The sequence below is a fragment of the Gallinula chloropus genome (assembly GCF_964237585.1).
Source record: "Gallinula chloropus genome assembly, chromosome: 3".
NCBI classification, from domain to species: domain Eukaryota; kingdom Metazoa; phylum Chordata; class Aves; order Gruiformes; family Rallidae; genus Gallinula; species Gallinula chloropus.
Window position 1 is genome coordinate 49,762,247 of NC_140087.1, and position 27,503 is coordinate 49,789,749.

General features: G+C 38.2%; 1 protein-coding gene across 1 annotated transcript; it reads left to right on the forward strand.

Moving 5' to 3' along the window:
- FEZ2 (fasciculation and elongation protein zeta 2) lies at positions 1-26,873 on the forward strand. Its single transcript, XM_084261764.1, has 8 exons — positions 1-287; positions 1,834-1,942; positions 5,027-5,143; positions 6,360-6,504; positions 9,331-9,599; positions 16,868-16,943; positions 19,109-19,174; positions 25,806-26,873. The coding sequence occupies exons 1-8, from the start codon at positions 52-54 to the stop codon at positions 25,820-25,822; spliced, it is 1,035 nt and encodes a 344-aa protein (XP_084117890.1). The 5' UTR covers positions 1-51; the 3' UTR covers positions 25,823-26,873.
- Positions 26,874-27,503: the final 630 nt, after the last annotated feature.

Consider the following 27,503-nt stretch of genomic DNA (forward strand, 5'->3'; position numbering starts at 1 on the left):
GAGCTGCGGGAGGGGGCGCGCAACCCGGCGTCTCCAGCTGCGGTGGCAGCTATGGCGGCGGCGGCCTCGCAGCGAGACCCGGGGGATTGGCAAGACTTCTCGGGCTTCCAGCCTTCCGCGGGGAGCGGTCCCGAAGGTGCCCGCGACAAAGGTGGCTGGGGCGGTGGGGATTTGGGGGCGAAGTTGTCTCTCTGCTTTGAGCCCCCGCAGGCCCGGGCTGGCGGCGGCAGCGAGAGCCGCGTTCCGCTGCGACCCCTCACGGAGCAGAGCGCCCTGCAGGACGACGAGTGAGTGCAGGCCCGGGGGGGAGGCAGGGAGAGGGAGCGGCGGCGGCGGTGGTGGGGCCGCCCGAGGGGGAGGCCTGGCCCGGCCTGAAGTGTCGGCGGGGCCGCGGGGCAGTGGCTCGCTAGCCCCGCTGTGTGGGAGCGCTGTCCCTGGGCCTTACGGCCTGGGCCTTACTCCGGCGGAGTCCCAGCAGGGCTTGTGGGCTGCGAGAGTTGAAGCCTTTCCCCGCCCGCGGGACTGCAGCTGGGGCAGGCCTGCGTGTCCAGCCCGAGCGGGGCAAGGGCGGCCGAGCCGGCGTCCAGCCTGCTGGCTTTACTCCCCGAGCCGCCGGGGAACGGTGCGGGTGTCCCGGTGCCCCTTACCTGCGGGGTAAGAAGAAGGAGCTGTCTGCAGTGCAGGGTGACGGAGGGTAGCGTTTGTGTGGCTTCTTGCAAAATGCCGGCTGCTTCGCTCTCCACAGTTAACCAAGGGAAGTAGGGAAAGTGGATGGCGAGCAACATCTCGGCTGCAACTGCGGTAATTGTAGTGTTTCCCCGAGAGCAGGAGGGTCTCTGATCTGTATGGTGCTTTCCTGTTTGTAACATGATTTTACAAGTATTTGTACTTGTTACTTTACAGTAATTTTCGGTCAGTTTATCTTCTTTAAAAGTCGTGCAGGTTTTCCCTGAGGTAACTAATTATTCTAAGAGAAGGGATAAACAAAACCTGTTAGCAGAAGGCTTGATGTCTGTGGTGTGAACAGTGATGTACATTCAGAGCTAATAACCAGAGATGTGCTGTATAGCAGTGAGGCTCCGTGTGCCCTTCTGTGTCTGGCTCAGCCATTCCTCTGACCTCCTCTGAGCCTAGCTAGGCAACCGCTCCAAACATGCACCCACAGCAGAGCCAACCAACCATGCCCCTGACCTGCAAACAGGGCTGCTCTGTTTCAAAATCTCAACTAGTATACCAGAATAGGGATTCATATGCAAGCCTCTGGTACAGCCAGAGAGGTTGTCTGCACTGTAGACGCAGTTAAAGTCAACTGTAGTCAGGAGTGGTGGGCTGAGCTCAGCAAGAGTGTTTCTGGATGAAACCGAACTCTTGCAAAACTTTAGTATAATCTGTGATAAATGGAAAGAAAGGAAAAGGTTTGGCTCGGAATTTGCTATTCAGCCACTGCTAATTCCTGTTTTTACTGTGCAAAAGTCAAGGCAAACAGGAAGAATGCTAGGAATAGTTTCTAGCTGAGCTCAAATTTCAAACATTTCATCCACACCCCACCTCCCTCCCAAAAGAAAAGATTTTGAGTATGTTTACATAATTAACAATTAAACTGTCTCTTCATAATGTTGATTTTAAAAGGGGAATAAACCATGTTTATCAAAAAGCATTTTTTCTTAGCATCAAAACAGTATAAAAATACTGTCAGTAACTTGTAGATGAATATTTAGGGAGGAAAAAATAGTTGTTGATATAAATATATTATTTTTTACAAGTATGTTTACTGCTGATCAGTTGCTGCTTGTTTTAAGGTCTGCATTTTTGTTCCTTTATTCCTCTCTCCAGGATCTGGAATGCTTTAACTGATAATTATGGTAATGTAATGCCAGTTGACTGGAAATCTTCCCACACCAGAGCTTTGCATTTGCCAACACTGAATCTTTCAGAAAAAGGGGTAAGTTCTGATCAGCGGAATTGCCCTCTTCGGATCTTTTGTACTCAGCAGGGAAATAAAACAATCTGCATTTGTATAAAAGAGTGTTGTTGTTAAATGGCTTTAAATATTTTTAGTACTTGGCATTATACACTAGAGGTTTTAAAACATCAAACAACCGTTGATGTATGTTTCCATCTCCTTGGGCTGGAAAAATTCAGGGTTGGCTTAAGGTAGATGTTCATTAGAGCCAGAGCATGATAGAAAAAAAATGTACGGAAGTGTTTCACAAAAAACCTTTCTTGTCTGTTTCACATTGAACCCTATTCTAGGTGAGGGAGGGGAGGAGGCAGGAGGACTCTGATAGAATAGATCTGATGTGGGCTCTTTTAAACTTCATCTCATTCTGCAGCCAGGTGGAGAGTAAAGTGGCTTCTTTTACAGGAAAGGTGGTGCAGGAGGCACTGAAGTGCAAGAGCTTGGTTTGGCTTGGTTTTTCCTTATTTAATGAGTCGAATAGTTGTCTGGGGTTGTAGCAGGGAATGAAGAGCTTCAGAGAGGTTTATAGAAACGGTTGTCCTCTGATCTTCTTAGAAGTGGATTAAAATGCTTCAGGAAGAAAAGCTGGGAAGAATTCCCATCTACCAGGTCTTCTGAGGAAACCAGTGGCTTATCTTTTAAACATAGTGAAGTTACGTTGTAAAAATACCTCTGTGTGTAACCTGAAAATGGGTAATGCTTTGACATCTGCCATCAATTATATAATGCACAGCTACTCTTTACTGTGACAGGAACAAAGATTGTTCTACTGAAGAGGATACTTTGGGATTCAGCAGGGGAAGGTGGCAATTTGGAACTTGCTTTCTTGGTTTGAGTCTGATGACTTTGAATTTTACTTGTGTTTATTCTGATTGTTATTAGAGTGTTCAGACTTGCTAAATGGTTTTAGAATAATGAAATACTTAAAGACTTACAAAGCCCCCCATGCTGTAACCTTGTTGTGTGACTAAAAAATGGACTGGAAGACTGATGGATTTGTTGATAAGGAACTAGGTTAAATAAAAAAAGTTTCATATAGTTTTTGTAGGTTCTTTGCAGGAATTTCTGAAGGAGCTACATAAAAAATGCTTAAAGTGGTGTTGCTGGATTAGAAAGAATCTTAGGTGCGCTGCCAGGAGAAGGGAAAATCAGTTTATGGATTAAATGTATCTCAAGTTTTTCCAGCTTTCACTCCACCTGGCATGCCCTTTGATGTGTAAAGCCCATCTGTTTGGGAACATTTGACATACTTTTCCTTGGGTTTTTTTTTCTTTTTTTCCCCTGCTTCCGTATGTGTCAGCAGTATTTCTGGGTATGTGACAGCCCATATGGACCAGCTTGTAGCTTGCTTTAAGTTGCCTGCAATGAATGCTAACAGCTAAGCAACACTTCCTTGATGCGTTTGAAACTAATAATATGCTGTGCTTAGAGTATTTCTGTTCCTGTTTTAGTGGGGGGGGGGGGAAGGTAAGGTGAAGGAGGCTGAGTCATCTAATCGTTGTTGCTCCACGTCACAGATCTGTGGACATTTTTATACAGCTCTGACGATGAAAGTAGTTGGGTGGGAGTGTTACACAGAGGTACAAGGAACAGGGTTGCGCAATTGCTTGTATTTTTGTTAGATTACTGTTGAAGAAGTCATTCCCTGATAGGAATGCGAGGACGGAAACAGGCATGGAGTGTGGCGGGATGGAAGGCCAGGGGGTCCTTTTGGCATCAGCTGTAGGGCTTGTTTGGGTGGTTTATCAGCCCAAATTATGAGAATATATTCTGATTGTATTTCAAAATGTTGTTTCTGGAGATGTCAGGAGGGGAAGCTGACCTCCTCTAGATAAAGTCATATCCTTGCTTGTAAGCCTGTATACATGGACAAACATTTGAGGACTGCAGATGTTAAAGAATGTCAAAACTGGGATGCATCTGTGCGGTAGGTGAATGGGTATTCCTAGTCAAGCCCTGTCACTGCATGGTTTATTGGAGTTCAGATTCTGGAAGAAAATGGACTTTTGACTTCATTCTGATGGCTGAAGAAGTACAAATCGCTTTTCTGTCTAGACTAGCGATCTGGGCATGTATCAGTAGGATCTTCAAAATGAATGTGAGAAGGATTTTGAAAAACTGTGATCAGAGAAATTGCAGGAAAAGTTGAGAACTGAATGCAGGGAGGCCAAGGACTCTGCAAGCATTATAACTAGCTGTATAAATTAGCCCAACGATCAGTTAAAGTGATTGAGCTCAAAATGTCAAAGGTTAGATGTTGCAGCTTTTGGGGACTGGGGGGGCTTTTCTGGGTTGGTTTGGCTAGAATCTAGCAACAAGCAAAGTGCAGAAAAAGCAAACAACTTTCTAAATGAACTCGAGTGTGTGAGAGTAAAAGGTAGCTGACTGATTAAGGAGCGGACTTGTAGTAAAATAAAAGATACATGTACAGCTTTGGGTTTGAGGATGAGAGTGATTTGATGGTATTTGTGTGGAAACAGTGATACTTCTGTTTCTTTTTGAAAAGACGCTGAGATATTCAACAACGTTTTTTTAATCTGTGGTGATAGCCATGTTCCATTAAATAACAAGTTTTCATGTCATCTTACATGAAAAAGTAGAACTATAGAAGCACGTAAAGATAACAGGTTTGTGTAATGCTGGAGACTATAGCTACGTTTTCACCCCACACTGACAAATGTCTGTCTTCATTTAAGATTTTAACATCTACATTGGGTGCACTGGCTTCCATGCAGATATCTACATGTCATTGCATGTGTGGTCTTTATGTGCTGAAGGTATTCCAAGTCTTTAGACTGACAGCTATTTTAACTTTCTCCAGTTGCAGTTCTGATTTCAATTGTTAAGGTACCTCAGTTTCCAGGTACTTGACATCAAGAATCATTGATTTCATTATTATGGGCAAGGAGTCTGTTTCATTCTTAACTTTCAGTATCAGCTCCCCTTTTGGTTTTTATATATGTACATGTATTTCTATATATAGATGTGTATATGTATACACACGCACACCTTTGTGTGTGTGTGCGTATATACATTTATGTAACTACACCTTTTCATGTTTTCCAGGTAAATGATAACTTGAACCTTGACCTGTCAGATGATGAAGAGCTGAGAGAACAGTTGGATATGCATTCTATCATTGTTTCCTGCATCAATGATGAACCACTCTTCACAGCAGAGCAGGTGAAGTGTTCAGCAAAAATAGCGTTGGTGTGGTCTTTTCTTTTAGTCTGTAATGACTTTTTTCATCCTCTTCCTTGCTTTTCATCACAGCTAAGCTTCTTGATCTTTATTTAGTTTTGTGGTATTGTGTGAGATGCTGCTATATCATTCAGACATGGAAAGTATTCAGATGCTTCAGGTGAGGTTGACAGTCCAGGGTCTTTGAAATTTTTATCCATTTCTTACCATGAATTAGTCAGAAATACTGCTAAATTGAATATATGTGTTAAGAAGCAAAAATATTTTAAGAATGTAGTTTGTTTTCCAGCATGACTATGTGGCCATTCATGTCTTCATGTGGCTTTGTGTTTAGTGAGAGTTCATTGAAGTTTTTGCCTAAGCTTTCAAATTAATCCATTAAAATAAAGGCTTCTGTTCTAAATCCATGAATTTACTTGTGATATCTTGAAATACTCTTCTGAGTAAGGTTAATGACTGCCCACTAAGACCCTGCTTTAGTAAGCAAATCCAATAATATATTTTCTTCTTGTTTAAATGGTCACCTGTGAACTCTGATGAACATAGTTATTAAAAGTAGGAGAGACAGGATTATTTGAACTGCCTCAGGTGTTATTTTTTACTCTGAGGTGGATCTTTCCACTGTCTGCAGCCTTTAAACCTGTAAAAACTGATATGTTATTAATAACTGAACAGCTGAATAAATTTAGCCTGTAGAAATATGGTAATTTCTATAGTGAAAAATAAGTTCTATATACATTGGATTTCTGTTGTTTTGGTTTTTTTTTTTTCTACTTCTTAGAAAAGTGTAGTGAACTGAGAGGTGTGGAGGTAATTGATTTGTGGTGGTGTTTTCTGTTCCTTCAACTGAATACTCAGGAAAGATGCTCTCCCTCACTCTGCAGTTCATTTCTCTCAAGCATATATGTGTGTACTTTCATATAGAAATAACTGTAGTTTCAAGAGACTGCTTGTTGTGAGATCACCAGTTTACCATGAAAAGGCAGGCAGCTTCTCAGAGAGCGAAGATGAGGAGGAAACGTCAATATGTTTTTGTTGATTCTCTTCCATCTGTTCTTGGTATTAATTTCATCCAACAGCACCTTGACTAATTGAAAATGAAAAAATCCCTTAAGCCCCTAAAATTTTGCTTCAAATTGCAGGCTGGTTCTCCTCCTGCAAGAGGGTTTTTCATAAGGGTGTTCGCTTTTTTTTGAAGGTGATTGAGGAAATAGAGGAAATGATGCAGGAATCACCTGATCCAGAAGATGATGAAACCCCCACCCAATCAGATCGACTTTCCATACTTTCCCAGGAAATTCAGACTCTCAAGAGGTCCAGTACAAACAACAGCTATGAAGAGAGTAAGTGACATTTATTTAGTATTTTGCTCTTGCACTTACTGAAAATAGTTTAAAGGGTAAGTTTGCTGTGTGTTTGATTTATAGCAAGTCCTTCTTGTGAGTTATCTGCCTTCAAAAATATTTTCAAAATGCCCTGAAAGAATAAGCTGGACTTAGAACATAAATAGAAGAGTTTTTCAGCTTTAATAACTTAGAATAAAAATAAAACTTAATAGAATTTCAACTAAAACTGTGCTGAAGCTTGAATCACTGGAATGAAGACCTTTCTTAGGTGAAGTGAGAAGTTGATAATTTTTATTAAATTTTATTTATTTTAAAGTGGGACACTTTCTTGAGACCAGTGTGCTATGTTTAAGAAGATTAGCTAAAGCTCTTGAAAGTTATGCAGTAAATAAAAGGTGTTTGGTCACTGTGACATATCTTGATCTACAGCAACACAGAAATGAGGCAATTGTTGCTTTTTTTTTCTCCCCACAAGGACTGCGTGCTTTTCTCTCCTCCTCCCATTCCTCTTCAAAAAGCTTAAAAGATATTTTTTAAAAGTATCTTCTACTTAAATGACCTCATCAGTTCTTCCCTATGCAAAAGGAATGGAGAAATTACATTTATAGTTTAGTTGTAATAGGTTGAATTGTATGTAAAATAAACCTGTGATTAGTCAGTTTCATGATGGACATCTGTTTCATCTGCGTATTTGTCAAAATCGATTCTAGATGGTAATAGGAGCACAAGGAGTATTTGCTAGATGATCCTTCTACTTTGGTCACTCTTACAAAGTTTGGTGCTTTCTTTCCCATGGTCTGGGTCAGCAGTACAAAATCTGTAGAAGATTCAGAAAACTAACTGGCCTTTTGTGACATGACTTACAGTTTCTGCTACACTTCAGATTTGTGGAGGAGATCCCATTTTCATGCTTGGACTCTCAGCTGTCTCAACACATAAATTTCAGGAATGTGAAAGCACAGTGTATCCTGTGCAGCAGGGCTTCCTGGTTTTCTGACAGTTCCATATGTCCTTAGGTTTGGAGCTAATCAAGCTTGCTTGGTATTTCGTATCATATTTATTTTGCTTTGCCTCAGGAGTTCATCTTGTCTGTTCAGTCTTTGTGGTTTAAAGGTCAACCCTTACCAAGCAGTGCCTTGAGTTACTTTGGCAGATAATTTAACTTTGCTCACCGGTTTCTCAGAATCTGTTTTCATGTCTTTCAGGTCACTGTTTTATGAAAAGCTCTTGCTACCTTTTTTTGTGTGCAGAACTGCTTTAGAATTAGCCTGCATCTCTGAAATTATGGCAGGGATTTCCTAGAAGCTATCTGGCTTTTATAACGCAAGTCAGCCATGTTGATGTTTACGATTGAGAGCAGGAAATCAAAGTCTGTATTCACTTTTTTCTTAGATAGGAAAAGACAGTTCAAAAACAAAACCAGTTACAAATCTGGTTACACAGAGGATCTTGATCTGATTGGATCCGAGTCTTTCATCCTACCTATCTAAGATTTAATCCAAGTAGTCTTCTGCGTTTGAATTACTGTTCTCACTCACCACTGTCAGTTGAGTAGTTCCTATGTACCGCTTCTGTAGGCTTTGATAAGGACAACTGATCCATCGGAAACTGATCAGGATTGCAGGTGGGTAATCTGCACCTCTGTTTTTGGAGCAATTGTTACGTAGGCTGTGAAGCTGGTTCTTCAGTGTTGGAACTCACTGGTGCTTTCTAGTCTTTCAGAAAAACTAAACAGTAGTGGAACCTGTGCTTTTTAGAGCATCCTTTGTGCTGAGGGTGTACAGAACTTAACTCATATTAATTTTTAGCACAGAGCATACTCCATTTCACAGACCATAAGGCCTGTTCTGTGACTCGCAGCACCCACAGAGCACTAGATGATCTTGTCATTGGATTTACCTTTCTTCCCCTGGCATATGTTTGAGCTGGTGTTGCTATTTCCTCTTGTTGGCAACCAGAGTCGACTTTGCAAAAAGTTACAGCTATGGTAAGGGCAGCGACTGTGAACACAGCCAAGATCTGTGTTACCTGCAGAGGCCAGTGAAGTGAAATCATTAGGAGCATCTATGCAGTGTCCTTAAACATATTGTACCCTTTGGACTAGTTGCCTCTCAAATGCCAATGAAAATTATGTTTTTTCACATAGCAACTGCTGGGAATGCTGTGCTGTCTCACAACTCTTAATGCTTATTCTTTATTGAAATGAGCCCGTCAGCTAACTTTTATCTAGGTCTTTGTTTCAGGCAATACAAGTCCATGCTTTTGGCTACAATCTCTAGAGAAAGAAAATTGGGAGGATTTTGTTGTTTTTTCTACTGAATGCATCTAAAATATTATCATAAAAGCTTGGAGCAAGCTTTTATTAACGTGCATACCTTAGCAGTATCCTCAAGAAGATTCCCTCACTCACAGAGTATGCTATCGGTATTTCTGTAGGTGAAAAATCCAAGGATTGCAGAAATGCCAGGATTGTGTCAGAACATATGGAGACACATACTTTGAACAGCCAGTGTGGGTGGGTGGAAAGCAGTAGTTAGCAGAGGTATCAGTATTAGAAGTTTAGCACTTACTTCAACTTGAACTGCAGTGTGCTCTTCATGTTTGGAGATCGTCAGCTTTCTCAGAAATCAGAATAAAGTGTAACCATCTTCTTGTTGCTTATCTAGTTGACTCTGATGTGTTTATTCCTGCAGGAATGTTGTTTTTTATTTGTAATTTTAGAATTTAATTTTTTTCCAAAAATTTAAGAGTACTTTTTTATTGTTGCAGTTACTCTAGTGCTTCAAATCTTGACGGATTGCTTTTTGTGTGAACTGTTTATAGGAGTAAAAAGATTGTCTGTTGCTGAGTTAAATGAACTGCTAGAAGAAATTGAGACTGCTATTAAGGATTATTCTGAGGAACTGGTACAGCAGTTGGCTCTACGAGATGAGTTGGAGTTTGAGAAGGAAGTGAAAAACAGCTTCATTTCTGTCCTCATTGAAGTACAAAACAAACAGAGAGAATACAAAGAAACAGCAAAGAAGAAAAAGAAGCTGAAAAATGGTAGTCCACAGAATGGCAAACAAGAAAGAGGCCATATGCCTGGAACAGTAAGAAAGTTTTTGTAACTACTTATATGTTCAGAATATTTTTTGTTTTTTCCCTATGGGAAGTAGCAGTCCTAGGTTGTATCAAGATACCGAGTCCACCTGCTTCCATGCTTCATTCGCCTGCAAGGCTTGGGTGCTTCCTTTTCAGATGATCCTTTTCACAAGGTCATGTAACATTTGACTCTTCTCATACTCCACAAATATCTTTTTAACTGTTTGCAAGTTAGCCTGGAATCAGCATACCTTTCTTGCAAAAAGTGCTGTCTCTGGTTACACTGCTCTTTGTTCTGTTGTCAGTAGCCAAACTCATTTATCTGTTTGGTTTCACTGGGTTAATTTTAGTATGTGTGCACCACTGCAGATAATTCATTATTGTTGGTGTAGTTTTATGGATAATTGTTGATCATACTGGATTTTAGGTAGGAAAAAAGTTCAAGTCTTACCCTGGATCTCTTGAAACCTGTGTCCAGCAAGAGGCAGGGGTGAGGCCAAAGCGCAGTGCAGGTATACAGGGAGGAGATAATTTGTTTTATTCTTCACAGAACATAGCAACAAAAGGAAAAATGTCTTTCAAACAGGGTTTGAATAATGGGAGGTGGAGAATGGAAGGAATTAGGTGATTATCTTGTCAATGCAATTTTTACTTTCTTACCTGTCTAGTATAATTTTAAATTATTGAAGTGGGATACTAATGTTAGAATTTCTTAGTATCTCTTACAGGATCCAGAAAATACTGGTAATGTATTGTAGATCTTGGCCAAGTCCCAGAAAGAATGATTTAGCTGGACATCAGAAACCTTTTGTGTTTGTTTTTCAAACATAAGTAATAAACATTTGTAATGAAACATTAATTCTTCAGATTCTATTTTTTAAATTGTGTAAGATACCTATGTTGTAACCCGAATGTCATTCAGATCTTGTCTGTCTAATGAAGAGTGTGTGTTTGTACACAGCGTTCCATTAAACACAGCTAAGAGACTAGATGTTTGGGGGGAAAAAAATCGAAAAATAGTCATCCTTTTTGCAAGAGCACAGGTAGATGTTCAAATGTACTCCTTCTGGGTTCCTAGTCGTGGAAAAACAAGAAGCAGTATTCTATCTAGGAAGAGAAATTGTTATTTGGTTTTGAAACTTAGTCAAGTGATTCATAAGCTATTCTGGTTGGTTTCAAGTCAGGAGACCAAATGATGTTTTCAAGTTATAACTACATGTCCCAGTATAAAACATTTTTGTATTTGGTTATTCAAGATAGAGGCGTGTCAGATTGCTTTCTGAGAAGGGTGTAACAAACTGCCTCCCAAGTAAGGCTGTAGGCTGCGAGTGTGTGGTTCCTTGGAAAACAGCTCTCGCTACCACCAAGTACAGATCTGAGAGCCTTCTCCCAGAAAGAGGTGCAAGCTTTCTTCCTTCAACACTTTTTTTAAAAAAGGGATGAGAATGTGCATATGGATCGTATGTTCAAGTATGTGAAGTGTGAGTTTAACAATGTTTAAACAATTTTATGAACCGAAACCATAACGAAGTCTCATTTAAATACAAAACTTGAAAGTAGGGTTCAATTTTCATACTATAAGGAAATCGATTCACCTGTAGATATGTTACTTGAATTTTGATAGAGGTTTTAATACTTTACTCTTGATACATCTTTTGGGTAAGTCACTTTCTTAGACTTCTAAAACTGTTACCTCTTTCACAAGAGCAAGCTGGGTGGTCATTAAAAATAGTCAGGGTATGAAGATACCACTTCCTTTAAGTAGGATATCTGAAAAGAGTTAAGATGGCTTTGGCAACATCTGTGTGTATTTACTGACCTTGTTGTGCTTTAGAAAGCAAGTGAATACTGTATTCCAGCACATTTTATTCCCTCTCCCTTAAATAAACACATTCGGATAATCATGCAGAGGTGTGCACATCATACTGCCCTGTGTCAGCAGCTTGACAGTTTCTTCTTTTTCTGTTCTCAGTTGCTGCTTTATGTACCTGATGATAAATGCCAAAATTAATTAGATTTTTTTTAACTTGTCTTCTTCAGCAAGCAAAAAAGACTACAAAGTTGAAGGAAAAAACCCCCAAAACCAAAACTGTGGATTCTATGATTTCATGTAATGGAGCTTGAAATTAATATGGGTGTTTTATTAAATAATTGTGTATGTTTTATCATATTACAAAAACATGGAATAGTAATTGTTGCTTCAGTTGTGGGGAAAAAGGAAGCATAAAAGCATAAAATGTTTTAAAGAGAGCTGAAAATTGCTACCTCTGAGCAGTGTTTCTAGTAGATACTTAAAATCTGAAAAATTGGTATTGGCAGTATCTCTGAAAGTATATTGCTGTAACAGGAATTATAAAGGAGATTGTACTGTGAACTAAACTTTAAAAAAGTACTGTATTTTACATTTCAGAATGAAACAACTTTAAAAGGCAAGTTTTGATTTTTGGGTCTGCAGTGTGAAAATTTTATGAAATTTTGATGTGATATACTGCTTAACTGCCACTCTAATGTTTGCTTTTCAATCCTAATAATTAAGTAGGTGACCAGAAATGTGCTGAAATACATCCTAGAGCTTGTCTTTGTCATTCGTCTTTGATAGTCTTGATAAACACTGATATTCTTCTGAACTTTTATCTGTCACTTTTTTTTTTTTCTTTCTGCTGTGTTTTCACTACTTTTAGCGCTTCAGCATGGAAGGGATCTCAAATGTCATACAGAATGGCCTCCGCCACACCTTTGGGAACTCAGGTGGAGAGAAACAGGTGCTGGGCTATTTTCTCTCTTTTCCTCATTCTTTGCCTGCACTTTTCATAGGAGCTGAGACCTTGAAAATTGACAGTAGTTCAAGATAAACACTGAGACAGGGAAAAACAAAATAGGAGAAGAAGGTTGGAATCTGTATGTTACCCTGCTTCAGGACTGTGATCAGCCTGAAGTCTCTTTCTCTCCTCGACAAGTTGAGGCAGTCAGGACTTGATATCCTGATACACTGAAATAATGACCCTTATTTTGTACCCTAGGCTGAAAGTCTGTTTTGGCACAATGCATGCTTCAAATACATTGCATGTCTGTGAAAACCAGTATCTATCAGGTTAGATGTAACGCTTCAGCCTTCAGCATTAAGGACTTGGGTAATATCTACAACTGAAAAAGGCTTTGATTTCTTTCTACTTCAGATGTTCAGAGCTGATATATCTAAAAACAGAGTAGCATCTCGAAAATGTGTGGACTCAGTTGCCTGCCTCTCTGCCTTTGACAACTGCATGACGTTAAAAGCAGCTATATGTGTACAATGCAGAATACTGATATACATAAGCTATAAGCAAGTTTTGTATCTTTCCATCAACTATTTAAATGTTGACATATACAGCACAGAGACCCAGCTGCGGTGGGTACATGTTACATATACCTGAGTTACAAGATTTTTGTGCTTTATTTCCAAGCCATACGTAATTGTTTATTCCAGAAGTGTAGTCTTTATTTTATTAAATGCATTCTGTATTTTGGCAAAGTGTTAATGCTTATGCTTTTGGCACACTTTACAAAATATTTGTATTTCTGATTATTTACCTACCCAGTAGAATTTACTCAAACTAATTTTATTTCTCCCCCATTAGAAGTCCGTTGAGGCAGTAAAGTGCCTGGTAGTTTAGAAGTAGTGGCTGATTACATTTCTGTTTGGAAGGTGATGAGTATCTTGCAGAGAGGTTTAGGAGGTAGGACAACTCCTCAATTCATTCCTGAATCATTAGGTTAGAAATCATGGAAATGATGGTCTTTTTCAAGCAGGGTATATGTATGAGAGTTCCATAGATCCAGCTAATTGTGAACATGTGCATAGTGCCTACCTACCAGTTTTTAATCACTCTACATCATTTCAATACTGGCAAAGTAATAGCTGGGCTGTTTTGTTGTTTGGGGGTTTTCCCCTTTGCTGTCTTTACCATTTAATAGTAAATAACAGCTATATGCCAGTATCTTTACATATTTTAAATAAATGTGTATTTTCATAAAGTGAATGTATTTAGCTAGGCCAGCCCCTCTTACTTTTGGTTAAAAGACTTTCAACAGAGATGTCCATAAAAAGAAATTTACCTCCTCCTCTTTGACTGCACCTAACTTTCTACACATCATTAACAGTAACACTGATTGGTTAGCTCTTCCAGTCATTTTTTGAGTTAGTTTACTAATGTCATTCTTCATGTTGATCGGACTGCTGATTTATCGTATACTATATCCTTGTTAGGAGGGCTTAGGGTGTCCTTGGTTTTTCAGTTGTGACCTTAAGCAAACCCTTAAAATAAGAAGTAGGGGAAAAGAGTAGGAGAGATCCCAGGTCTTTCCTGATTTAGTCCCGGAAATTCATTTTTCTGTGGCATCGGTGGAGTTTTTTTGCCTGGAGATTTTTTGTTTGTGTGTGTTCCAAGTTTCAAAGAGAGAGAAAAAAAAAACTATCAGGTGCTTTGTTGCTTAATGCTGCTTTCAGAATATTTTAATGTTTTTTCAGGGTGTATTGTCATGCTAAACTGTCGCTCAGGTGTTTTCTGCTAGCAAGGAAGAGTTAGTAACCAATCTGGAGTTGTACTCAAAAAATAAATGCAAGGACACAATTTTTCTGTATGTTAGAGGGTAGAAGTACATGTACATAAAGCTACAGTGTAAAATTTATGACAAGCTTCAGTTATTTCAGAACTCTTTGCAGTCTTTAATTTTAATAGTATTTACCACCTCTGCTATTTTCTGGGTAGCATTACTCTGGTAGTGGTTTTTTTCTCTTTAAACTTGTAGTCCTTTTGTCTGTGCATCTGTGAGATACATGAAAATGGCTCAGAACCTTTCAGTGCTTAAAGAAAAACATTCAGTGGGAACTACCCGTTCCCATCTGATAACGCAGTTGGAAAAAACAACACTGACTGCATAAAAGCCATTGAAATGTTGGTAGCTTTTTCTGTGATCAGAAAATTTAAGATAGTCATCTTCATTTCAATTTTTAGGCATATAATCATTTTTTATGGGTGATTACAAATGGCAGTGGGAATTGCTGCTTATCATACTGTCAAATCAACTTCAAAAATGTAGAGGTCATGGTCAACTGAACACTTGGGCACGTCAATAAGCTAGACTTTACTCATTTTTTCCTTTTCATAATATGTTATCCTTCACACAGCAGTTCAGGGAATCCGTTTTTATGGTGCTCTTATAGTGACGTTGCAGCAGTGAAGTATTCATGAGAAAAACAATGTGGTTTCTGAAAACTAAGAAATAAGTTTAGATTTTTTTAATCATCCTTAGGAGAATTGAAAGGTGGAGTTTACAGGAGAAGGAAAACAGAGAATATTGGTATTTGATCAAGGAAACATGTCCTAGTAATTTCTTTGTGTAGGTAAAGGGTAGAATGTCACTTAGTTCTGACAGATGGAAATGACAGCGTGAGCTCTGATGTCTGAGTTAGTAGATCTACTTCCATCTCTGACATTTGCAGATTTAACAGCCTTACACCTAGCTATTGATTCCAGTAATTTTATTAAGAGCACCGATCTCTGTTGATACCTGTTGGTTGCATCAACTGAAAAGGAAATGGAAAACCGACTGTTTCTGACTGTTCCCACTGCTGCACTGAGCGGTGGTAGAGAATCCAAAAGGAACTGAGTGGGAGGAAAGCACCTTGTGTGCATGTAAGGTCGGGGTGAGGTGTCAGTACGTTCCCTACAATGGTCCCCTTCAGTTACATAGAACTGACTCTGGCTTTTAGGCAGGGGGTGTGGTTGGGCATGAGGAGCGTGAGCTGGCTCTGGAGACAGAGATGGTTATAGCTGCATTTTGCAGCACCAGTTCTGTAGAGTGAGCCTCTTCACCAGGGTTTGAGTTGTGCTTCGCTTGCTGAAGTGCTGCTCCTAGGAGAGAAGGAGACCTTGTACATAAGGTGCTTTCCAGTTGTTGCGTGGAGAACCTCGTATCTCTCAAGTTGAGAGTGATAGGGAGTTGCTTTGTCTCTTGCTTTGTAGCTGTTAATCCAGAATAAAGTTCATGTTAAATTCTTAAAAATTGAATTGTAGGAGGTTTCAGGAAGCTTTTTCATTAGGGAAAATGCCAGCAATTTCAGTACTTCTGAAATGCTGACCTCTTTAAGTAGAATATGCGTTCATATAGGCTCCAAAGTAACATATGACCTGCATTTAATCATAATCTTAGAGCAACAGGTCTACTTCCAGAATTTCAAAGTAAATCTTGACCAAATTCCAGGTAGGAAAATCCCGAAAGTTTTAAGACAGTTTTGTTTGGCTGGTTTGGTGGTTTTAGTTGGGGGGAAGTGGGGGTAAGTTGTTTTGGAGGGTTTTTTAGGTTGACGGTTAAGAGACTTAAGTAAAGAGTGAATAGAACCAAAGTGGAGTTGGTTTGAAAATGTTTGTTGCGTATTTGGCTATTAAAAGTGAAATAATAAAATCCAAACCGTGGGCGCTCCTGTTTAATTAGGCTTGCTTTGTACTCTTTGCTTGGAAGTGAGCAGGGTCAGAAGGCAAAAGTTGTCTGGTTTCATTTTCACCTAACTAGGGCAGTCGGGTTTCCTTTGTGCAGAGGACTATACATAACCTTGGGAGCTGGGACTGGGCAGTGCTCTTTGATCTGTCAAAGTCCTTGGAATGTTTCACATTCTTACTAAGAGAGTTACACTGTTCCTGAGAAAATTCTATGGGGTTTTTTGAGGCTGTTAAAACACGGTCTCAAAAACCACGTTTTTTTTTAATGTACTTACTGGAAAGAAATAATGACTGAGTTTTTCTGGTGATGCACACATGAGATTTATACTTTTTTTTTTTAAGAGCAAGTGTGAAAATTTTTCATCTGCATTTGAAGGGAGGTGGTTGGAAGGTTGTTCTTCCAGCTTCTATTTCATTGTAAGAAGTACTTTAAATATGTGACTTCTGGTGAACTTCTGTAGGGAGGAAATCGGAGCCTATTGGAGGCTCAGTGGAAGAAATGTAATGGAGAAACTTTTTACTGTGAACAGCTCCACTTATTTTTAAATAGTTTTTTTAGTGTTTAACTGCATGACTTTTAGTGTGATGTTCACATAATTGAACAAAAACAAAACACCAAAAAACCCAAACCTATCAACAACAAACCCAAACCAATTGGCTTCTGTGATAAAAGGTTTGGGATAGGAGGGATATAATCTTAATCTCTGGTGAAATACGATTTTTTTAAAAGCCTATTTTTGTAAAATTAAATGCAAGCAATGTAAACTGCTCAAGTAACTCTGTTTTTCATTTGACAGTACTTAACAACCGTCATTCCTTATGAGAAGAAAAATGGACCACCATCTGTTGAAGATCTTCAGACGTTAACCAAAAGTATGTGAAGTTCCTTTGCTCTTTATATTCCACCTGTGGTTGCTCAAAACCAATGAATCGCACAGTTACCTCTTCCCCTTTGCCCTGTGGCACGTATGCAAAATTGTGTGATGTTTAACTGTGCATCTCGGCCAGTTTTTACTTGTTTTCAGAGCCTTTATGGTGTGTTTGTTTTCCAGCTGTTTTCTGAAAGCCTGAAGGGTAGAAACTTGCACGTATCCAGAAGTAGATGTTCTCATGTTACCTCAAAGAGTGAGCCTTAAGGAAGTACTGCATGTTGTGGAAGTTGGCAATGCTGTCGTGTAGAACCTGATGTACCCCTGTTTGTTTAAACTTGATGTACTTTATTGAGGTTATCCTCATGACTTTCAAAAATTGGAATGGATGTCAGGACACTCATGGATAGTTGTCTAATGGTTGTACTTAATTGCCTTTAAAATAGCCTGCATCGGTTGGGTCTTTTGGTTAATAAAATTTAATAATTAGGGAGCATAAACCAAACATTTTGACAGTGCTTTTGAGTTCTACTGCCTTCACATCTTTTTAGGCTGGATCCTCAAAAATATTTCTAAGTCCTCTTTTTATTTTTAATCTTATTTACATGAAAAACAAGGTGTTTGGGTTTTTTTAAATGAGGTGTTAAATACAGCAGAGCATCTCAGAGTCAGAGGCATCACCTTCATTTGAGGCTTATAGGAGCAGTTTAAAAATAGATGGTAAAGTGCAGCGATCTGTTTGATCAGGTCACAGTGCAGGGCTTTGGATCGAACTGTGTCTTAAGCTACTTCCCAGCAGCACAGGTCTTGGATTTCACAGGTGGCTGAGGGATGGTAAAAGGCTCATTCGTTGTTTTTTTTGGAGAGAGAAATTAAGTATTGTGCAAATTCTGGAGTAAATTAAATGTTTAAGCAAGAAGCAACTGCATTTCATTTTTCTGCAGTAGATACTTCTCTTTGACAAATATATTTTTCAATTTATACTTACTCCTGTAGAGAACTTTTATCCTTTTGTTGTATTTAAATTTCACTAGAAAATATCCTCAAAATTCAGTGTTAAACAGTGAGAGGTTAAAGCCTCTTGAAAACGTTTTGTGCTGTTTGACAGTTTAACAACAAGAAGTCTTGTACAAATGCACTCTAAAGAGCACTAGCTGTTACCTTCTGTGGGCTGGTTGGAACTTGATCCTGTGACTCGGTCACAGATTTTTGACTCGTTCTGTGTGCTGCTGGTAAGGCAGACCCCAAAGCAGGTGTTTGGGGTTGGTTGGGTGGGTTTTCTTTCCAAGCTGTGTATTGTTCCACAGTTATGAACACTAATGCCTTGCTTCAAGATAGAAGTGGAAATAAAGCACTTGTTATAATTTTTGAGTTCAGAGCCCCACTTATGGAATCTCGAGCTTATGAAATAATGCTATTCCCTATAATACTCTTGATTTTTTCAGTCCTGTCCTGGGCAATTCATAAAGGATGGTCATTGTTTCTGTTTATGGAGTAACAGACAAGCTTATATGTGTCATGTTGAGCTGGTCAAAACATTTTCCCTTCTTCAGAAATACACACAGATGGAGAATTTTGACTTCTATCAATTAAGAAAGTAGCATTTTAGCATTATTCTAAGTTAATGCCAAATTCAGTCATGTATTTAAGATTTTTCAATGTTGCTATCATTCACCATTCCAGGGGAATAAAAGCAGCAACATTTCCATCAGAACACTCAGAGCAGTATTTCTCCAGAGAAGTGTCATTATTCCACAACTCGGGCTGAAGAGGAAAGAAATCAATTAATGGACTGTACTTTTTTTACTTAAGAATTCCAACTCTCCAGCAATTGTTAGCATATTTACATTTGTCTTTGAGAGCTTTTTTTTATGGAGAAGAGGTGCATGGTTTTGTTATGACTGAAGACATTTTACTGTAACAATTAACCATATAAAATAGGTCTCTATCATCTATCTTCTGCAGAATTCAGTGAGAGCTGCAGAAGTGAAAGGTGAAAATATGATGTCTCTCATTGAATCTTCTCATATTCCAGCTAAGAGTTTTCTTACTAATCTGGTGGTAATAATATCCCTATGAGTAATTGGAACAGCTTTATGGTATGTCTTTTGAGAGTTGAGAGTGTTGTCTTTATGACTAAATACCTGAATTTTTCTTTTCCTTCTTCAGTCCTGCATGCCATGAAAGAGGATAGTGAGAAAGTGCCAAGCTTATTAACAGACTATATTTTAAAGGGTGAGTATCTTGCTTAGCAGCCATTTCTTTTTATTCTAAATTAACTTAATGTACACACAAGGTGTGTCTGAAAAGAGCGGTCCTCTAGCATTCCTGAATTATGTTGTCCTTCTATCAAACACAGCTATCCCTTGTGTTCTGTTCTATTATGTCCAGAGTTTCAGGGCATATAATTCATAAAACAAACGTCTTTACTTTGTTTGTGATAGTATAATACAGCAAAGTATATGGTTTATATTCAGTTAGCTGAAGGACATCAGTAGGAGCAGTGCAGTTTGTCTTACAAAGTTAAATTGGTATAGTTAAAAACTTGCATTGTAAGGGTTTTTCGAATTGGAATTCAAAGAGCCTATAATAATGTATTTGCTAGGTGAAGTACTTATAGCTACATTCTCACCAATAATAAAAATGATTAATTTTATGTGTACTAATTCATGTTTTATTTAAAATGTTTATGTACTAATAATTTATTTTCCACTCTTATTAATTGATTATGTTAATAGAATACCAGGCATTGAAAATCACTGCTTGCTTTAGCTTAAGGAATTCCAGGTTGTTAAATTACTTTCAGTTGATTAAATAGATCTTAGTAATGCCTGTGTTCTCACTTACTTCTTGACATATAAATGATACCATCATTTTAGTGTTTCAAGTTTAGCATACACATCAAACTCCCAAGGTCTGAACAAACAGATGTTAAAAGGATGATGGATGCCTTTTCATTTGCTACCCAAACATATATTGTGTTCTGTTTCATGTTCATATGCTGCAGAGTTTTTCTCTTCTTTTGGTATCATGTTTTCCAAGTCTTGTTGGCTTTTTGAATACTTAAAAAACTAAAAACTGATGTAAACTCCCCCCTTTGATTTTTACAGGGTTTTTTATTTCTTACACAGACTTCTAATCAGTCTCATCTGGCAGAGATTTGAAAGTACTTTCAGGTTAAAGTTATGGATAAAAATTAGTGAGCTGTTGCTTCAGAAAATCTGAAAGGCGTGCAGTGTTCTAGAAGCTCTGACAAGGGCATCTTGGGAGAGGCTCATTTCTCAGTTTCACATAGGGTTGCAGAACTACCACATGCAATAAGAATGCAGAGATCCATTCGGTTGATTCCTTTGATTGCTCCATTGTTTACTTACCCTTTCTGAAAATCCCTCTTATATTAGGCAGATGTATTTGCTTACGAGCTGAGAGCCATTTAGGCTCAAGATCAATTTTCTTTTAATGGCAATGGCACTAAACTTCAGTTTTGTGAAGCAGAGTCTTTGACCAAAGAGAGTGAACTGCTGTCAATAATTAAAGCTGTTTGCTTTTCATCATAATACATGGGGTGGAGACAGATTGGAATGAATAGTGCTGTTTACAGCGTCAGCTCTTATTTTGAGATGTAGCTATCCAGAAAAACTTACAATTACTTGGATACTGAGAAGAAAATGCCTGCCTAGAGAAACAGAGAATTCTTCTGCCTAGAAGGCTTACAAAAGTAGATTAGCTGAACATATAACACAGTGATCTAGGAACCTTGATACTGAGGTTCCCTTCTATTTCTGTGCGCTCCTGGCTTTAAAGTCACCAGGGATGTTCTATTAACTAGGTGCACTAATTGCAAAAACATCAAGCTAACATTAAACGTGTTGGATCAAGCAGGTCTTCATATACAAGCACTAAATGTTGTCTCTAAATTGTAAACCACAAATGCCTGGAGTATGAAAAGCAGTCACTCACATCACTAATACTGAAAGGAAAAGGTGATTTCCCTTCCACTGCCATGATGTCCTTACTCAACAGAACTAAGCCTTTCTCACTCTTCTGTGGGTGTTTCTCCAACAGCAAGCAGTTGTACAAGCCAGAGAGCACAGAATTTTACTCTTCCTTTCAATGGAGCCTTAACTAAAACCTTCATATTGCTATGTTTAAATTATGTTAAATATTTATAATTCAGTTGACAGTGTTACATTGTAATGTAAATTTATCCTCTGGAAGAGGCAGTCAGACAATTGTTTCTGAAGTTGTAATCTCTTTCTCTTCTTTTTCTGCCACTAAAGCTTGTGGCCTGAAGCCTCAGTGAGGCTTCATATGTGACACAAAATACCCCCAAGACACACCTGTCATCCGAAAATTATTTTTAAAGCTTGTTAAAGGAGATGAGATGATTCTAAACAATCACTTGAAGCAACTTTCAGCTCAGCTTTTGTACCTGAAATTCCAACCCAGTCCCTGAATTTCAAAATAAAAGGAGTGTCCTACTTTTTATAAAGACTCTGCTGTCTTCACTGTAAGGATTAAAAATGTCATGGCAAGGTGAAAATGATTGTGAAGATGTAGGGGTTTGAATTTTTTTTTCCAAAAGAAACAGGATGATATCAAGTGCTGGACCCAGTAATAAGCATCTCTGGTACAGTGATAATCATATTCATTTTATATTTGTTTACTCCATGATCCAGCCTTAGTCTTAGACTGAATGTATTCCACTTCCTTTTATTGAGCTTTAATCAAGGAATGGTGTTTGCAAATGTGTGAATTGTATCACTGAAGGTTCTATTTAAATCTGCTAACTTCTTCCTTTGAAGATCATTATTTTCAATCTTGCAACAAAAAGCACCATTAAATTATATGTGACAGTAGGATACGTGTAGCTTTATAGGAAATCAGGTTAGGGTGGCATTTGTCAGCACAGATAAAACCATCTTTCTAGCTCTATATTCCATATTATATTACAAAGATCAAAAAATCTCCAAGTCCTTAACTTTATTTTTTTTTAAAACAGCACTGTCTTTTTATTCTTTGGTATTTAAAAATTTGGAACGCGGTAGTCTTTACGTGGGTGTTATGGCTGTCCACAGAATTAGTAATAAACTTGTCCAAATATTGTTGGTTGCTGTTGAAAAGTTACTTAGACTGTTTAGAGTCAAGAGCGGAAGAAAAAATCAGGGAAAAAAGTGACTCTGACAATTGCTGTAGTATTGTTGGCACAATGTAATGGGGACAAATAAAAGAAGAAAACTGCAAATCTGGAATGGTTAATAGAACCATAAGATTGAGCAGTAAGTGTTTATTTAACAAGAAATCTGGCCAAATTCCCTGATATTCTGATAAAGCAAAAAGTTAAATAAGCTTATATTTTTTCTGAATTTCAAGTTCTTTAAAAGTGTCACCATCTTGAATATCTTGAACTAAATGCCAGGATAATTCTGAAATTTTCAAAAGACTGAATTTGGATCATGTAGGAAGACACAGACCCTCTGCATGTGTTGTCTAATGCTTGATACTTCATTTTATAATGGTTGAGTAAATTTGTTTTGGCAAGGGAGTTTGGCTGAGAGCATGGGACTGGAACTTGAAGGAGAGTTCTGCAGCCAGATCTGCATTGGTCTTCAGTGTTACTGTGGATCGGTCTTGCACTCTTTCTCATGACCAGCTAGTGTATAAATCCTCAGAACATGGGATGTGCAAACACAGTACAAAGAAGTGAAAAGTTCCAGGGCAACTTGGTGCATTTCATGTAAGAAAATTCCATATTCATTTATGAATAGGGTTATTAGTTTTGAAATTATTTCTGGTGTTTACTTCTTTACAAGACCCTCTTTTCCCACGTTCTGCTGTTCCTGTGCATCCCTCAAAATGTTAAAAATATCATTTTGTCCTCATCCTTAAGTTCCTCTTTCCAGTGATGAGTTAGCTCTCCCCTGGATTTATTCCCCAGGGAGAACCTCTGCAAAGGTAAGTGTCCCAGTGCCAGACAATGTACATGGTCCATGTGGAGTCTTGTACAATGCAGCAGCTTACCTTCTCTTGTCTGTGTTACTCTTGATGCAACCTAAATTCTTTCCAAGGGGATTTTTCTTCCTTTTGTGAGGTTTTACTTTTTGCTTTTGAGTGAACATTTCTGTTGGTAATAATGAAAGGGACCTAGCAATTTGCTTTGCAAGTGTGTTTTAGATCTTCTTCCACTAGCGTGTGATTCATATTCTGTTTTCTAGATTTAGAATGAAAGTAGATGGTAACATGAAATTAATAAACATTTGTAATTGTGCTTACCAATTTCCATGCATTTCCCTGAATATATTTTAAAACATTAATATAATTATTATATTTTATCACTAAGGATCATGGGTGTCAGTCTCTTTTCCCAAGTAACAAGCAATAGGATCGAGGAAACAGCCTCAAGCTGTGCCAGGGAAGGTTTAGATTGCATATTAGGAGAAATTTCTTGGCCAAAAGGGTTGTCAAGCACTGGAACAGGCTGCACAGGGGAGTGGCTGAGTTGCCATCCCTGGAAGTATTTAAAAGACGTGTAAGTGTGGTCCTTAGGGACGAGGTTTAGCATTGGGCTTGGCAGCATTAGGTTAATGGTTGGACTCTTACAGGTCTTCCCCAACCGAAATGTTTCTATGGTTCTATGAAGTTGAAACTAGGGTGGGGGGAGATGGCGGCAAGGGGCAGGGAATGCATTTGCTGACAGGAAGAAGTATCAAGCCAACATGGAAATTCTTGGTCTTAGCACACTTTTCAGCTGAAGCTGGCAGTTTGATAAGATCACTGTATTTAAATGCTCCTTCTGCTCATCTTTGTACTGACTTCTGTGATGGTTTAACAGATACAATGTGCTTTAAAAACACCGTGTTTGTTTCTGTAGAAATACCTACACAAGCAAGCAAGCAACAGTTTCTTGCACACAAGTTAAGCTGTTGAGCAAGGAGCATGAATGAAGGGAGTTTTGTCATATCTCATAGTTGCATTGGTTTTAGGTGTTGGATAACGATAGGTACCATCTCCTTAGATGAAAGCATGTTTGTTTTGACTGCACCCATTGAATTACTGTTTTTTACAGAAGCTTTCTGTCTTTCCTCTTGCATGGGCAATGTCTTGACTTTCTGCATTGTGATTTGTTTGCCAGGTACAATAATGCAACAGGTAGTAGCATCTGTAATCCACAAAGTATGCAGGTTTAGGCTGTTCTCTGTAGAAAATGCCTCTGTGCAGTTGTGTTGTCTGTCTCCTCAGCCTCACAAATTATAATTGACAATTTCATCTCCACAAGACAGGTTACAGAAACAAATACATTTCACAGATACAATAGGGAACTGGTGCTAGGTAGGAGAAAGACCAAAACCATTGTTTCTATTTAGCTAAAGGGTATTGGCTTTCAAATGATCCAGGCAGCTTTCATGTATTCGCATACGGGTGAGCACACTTAGGGTAGGTAGTCTCTATCAACCTGGGGACATGAGGACAGAGGAACACTGTGTGAAGGACCTGCTTGGTTGGAGTTCATAGTGAATTTGAAGCAGAAGTTGAGAAAGGCATGGTGGGAAGGGGAGTTACTGAATTTTATTGTTATGGGCTAATGAGGAATATCTGAGGAAATGTGCTGGAAGCAAGGGTTCCTTAATTTACCTACTTGCAGGACAAATCAATGAAATACTAGGCTGTAGATACACACAGAGTCAGAGTATTAGGAGCAAGTTGTCTGGTATCACATCAAGACAAGATTATTAGTTTTTACTTCCATATTTTACAAAATTTGGAGCTTTACCTTCGTGTAATTGGATAACTCCCAAATATAACATGCTGTCAGTACAATACACAAACTGAATAAGTCATGCTGTCTACTCTTGCAACATTAATTGATTTTTTCCTTAATTGGAGAAAATGTATAAATCTAAATAATTGTGACATGTTTAAAACATATATAACTACAAATACATAAAAGTGAATTTGAAATCAAATGTATCTTTACAGTAAGCTATTCTAAGATGGATTTATTGCTAAGGTTTGTGTTCTTTTCCATTTGTCCTTAAACAGTAATTGTGACATACAGTGCTAAAAATAATATTATGTACATTACTACTGTGTAAAATGCATAATACTACTGAGTAAAATGCATAAGTATGTGTAGTATTGTTTTCTCTCAGGCTTTTTTCTAAATTTAGATGTCATGAAAGCAGAATCATCTTTCTGCTTGTTTTGCTGTTTCATGTCTCATCTTCCAAGTGTCTAGTAAAGCCTTTAAAAAACCCTACATTTTCTTCTTTTAATAAAGAAGGAATGTACTCCTTGTTCTATTTTTTAAATTATGCAAGTATTTCAGATAACAAGAACATTTATTTTCATGCCTCAAGTTTTTTTTTGTTACACCTGACTTCTTTATTTGCTTTTGTGTTGTGCTAGCATTGGTTTGAAAGCTGGATTGCTCTGAGGTTTGTGTCTTACATGTGAAACAGGAATGAGAAACACATGAAGGACATGTCTTATCTTCCCACTGTGTGATTGAAGTACACGCACCAGAATTAGAAAGCAGAGTTAAAATCTCAAATTGTCAGTGCATATTTTTAAGATGTAGCTGCATGCATCACTTCTTATTTCATGTTCTGTTTTCAAATCAAAAATCCCCATTTAAGACATGACCTTTAGTTAACTCATTTCTGCATAATATTAGTTAAAGATAGCGAGGTTGTGTCACGTAATTATCTTTTGAGAAGAGGATATTATCTTAATTGCCAGTTTCAATTGATTCCTAGATTTTACTGTGTTACTGATAGGGTAGAATTCAACATTCAAGTATTTTAGTATACACAGCAGGTTTGATAAAGCCTCACTTCACTGCTGTTTTTCTGTGGTTCCTTTGCAGTACTGTGTCCTACATGAAGAGGGCTGCCTTTCCGACTGAGCCATACTCCTTCCTGCGCTAAGCAGCTTTCCGTGGATATAACTCAACAGTATTTTTTCATTTCACATTATACCTAAACCCAGTATGTGTTTTACCTCCTCTGCGTGTGCGTGGATTTTTCTCATCCTGCAGTAAGTCTTCTGGGCATGACAACTCATCCATTTTAACTTAATAGTGCAATGAACTGGAGCAGGGAACAAATATTGTACAGTTTTACTCATGTTGTTCTGGCTTTTTAAAGTCTATTTTTACATTGTATAGCATGTAGTAAATCCTCCTGCACATTTTGTTGTTGGAAGGAAAAGTAAACTTTGAATAGTGTAAATAAAAGAAGCCTAGTTTTGAGGAATCCATATTTAAAAGCATCCTTAGTTCCTACAGCAAAGATGCAGAAAAGGCTCGTAGGTGATCTTGGGTTCAAGTGAGTTCTCCAGGAAGCACTCCAAAACAGTGTTGGCGTTGGACGCTTCTTTTAAAACCGTGACTTGGATTGAATTACACAACAGTATTGTTCACACAGTGAATGAATCCAGATTCTTTGATGGTTTGGCATAAGTAATTGGTGTTACCTGTCCTCCTTAGATAACACAAACATCCTAGTAAGGTAATATTCAATATTTGGGTTTACTTTAGTTATTAATGTTTATGTAGCTTAGATATTCTCCCATATTGCTGCTATAATTTTACTTGTGTTAATAAGTGTTTGTTCTTAATGAAAATGCTTCAACATATACACATTTCTCAAAGCTATGTCTTTTTAAAAAATACATGTACAGTTTGAAAAACTTGCATCTGAGTTCCAAGTTAGTATTATATTGAGACATTGGTGTGTATCTCTAAGTTTTACTACAAATCTCTCATGTAAATTGTATGTACTGTCTCCTCTGTGATGATGTATCTGCATTGAAACAGATGAGAATGTATTTTAAAAAATCCTTGCCCCATAATTTCAACATTAAATACTTGTCATAAGTAATTTTGCCAGTTTTAAAGATTAGATTGAAATATAAGAAGTACTGGTAAAAATAAAGGAACTATTTTATAGCTGGAAGTCCTGTTGATTCTGTACCCACATTTATATACTGTATATGTGAAGGCACAGGAAGGTAAGTCTCAAAGAGATAAATATCTCTTTTCTTCAAACAGTTTTTTCCATTTAAAGTCTTCAGTCTTCTTGATAGTCAAAGACTTGAATTGGCTCCTGAATACCTTGTGTCACTACTTTAATACTCAATGTTGTTACTGTCAACAGATGCTCATCTTGATCTGTAAAACACCTTCAGTTGGAAAACAGTTCTTGCAATTCTTTCTTTTTTTTTTTCCTAAAGACCTCATTATTTTTGTCTTTTGTGCCTTTTTCAGTCGGTAAAGGTTTCAACTTAAAATGCCTTTCTCTTGCCTCTCCCCGCCCCCCTCCCCCCCACTTGACAACCAATGGACAGACAATGGGTACTTGACAGCCTGCTCAGGAATAAATAGATCCTCTGCATTGGTGTTTCATATGTGAGGAATATTTGTTGTTGTTGTTGCTTTATTCTGCTTGCTTTGCAGTTTCTCTGGCAAGAAAACTGTCATTTATTTCTCTAGCTGATGTGTTAAGAACTTGCAATGGCATGCTTTTTCTATAGAAATGCTTCATGTTGACTGTTGGTCAAATTG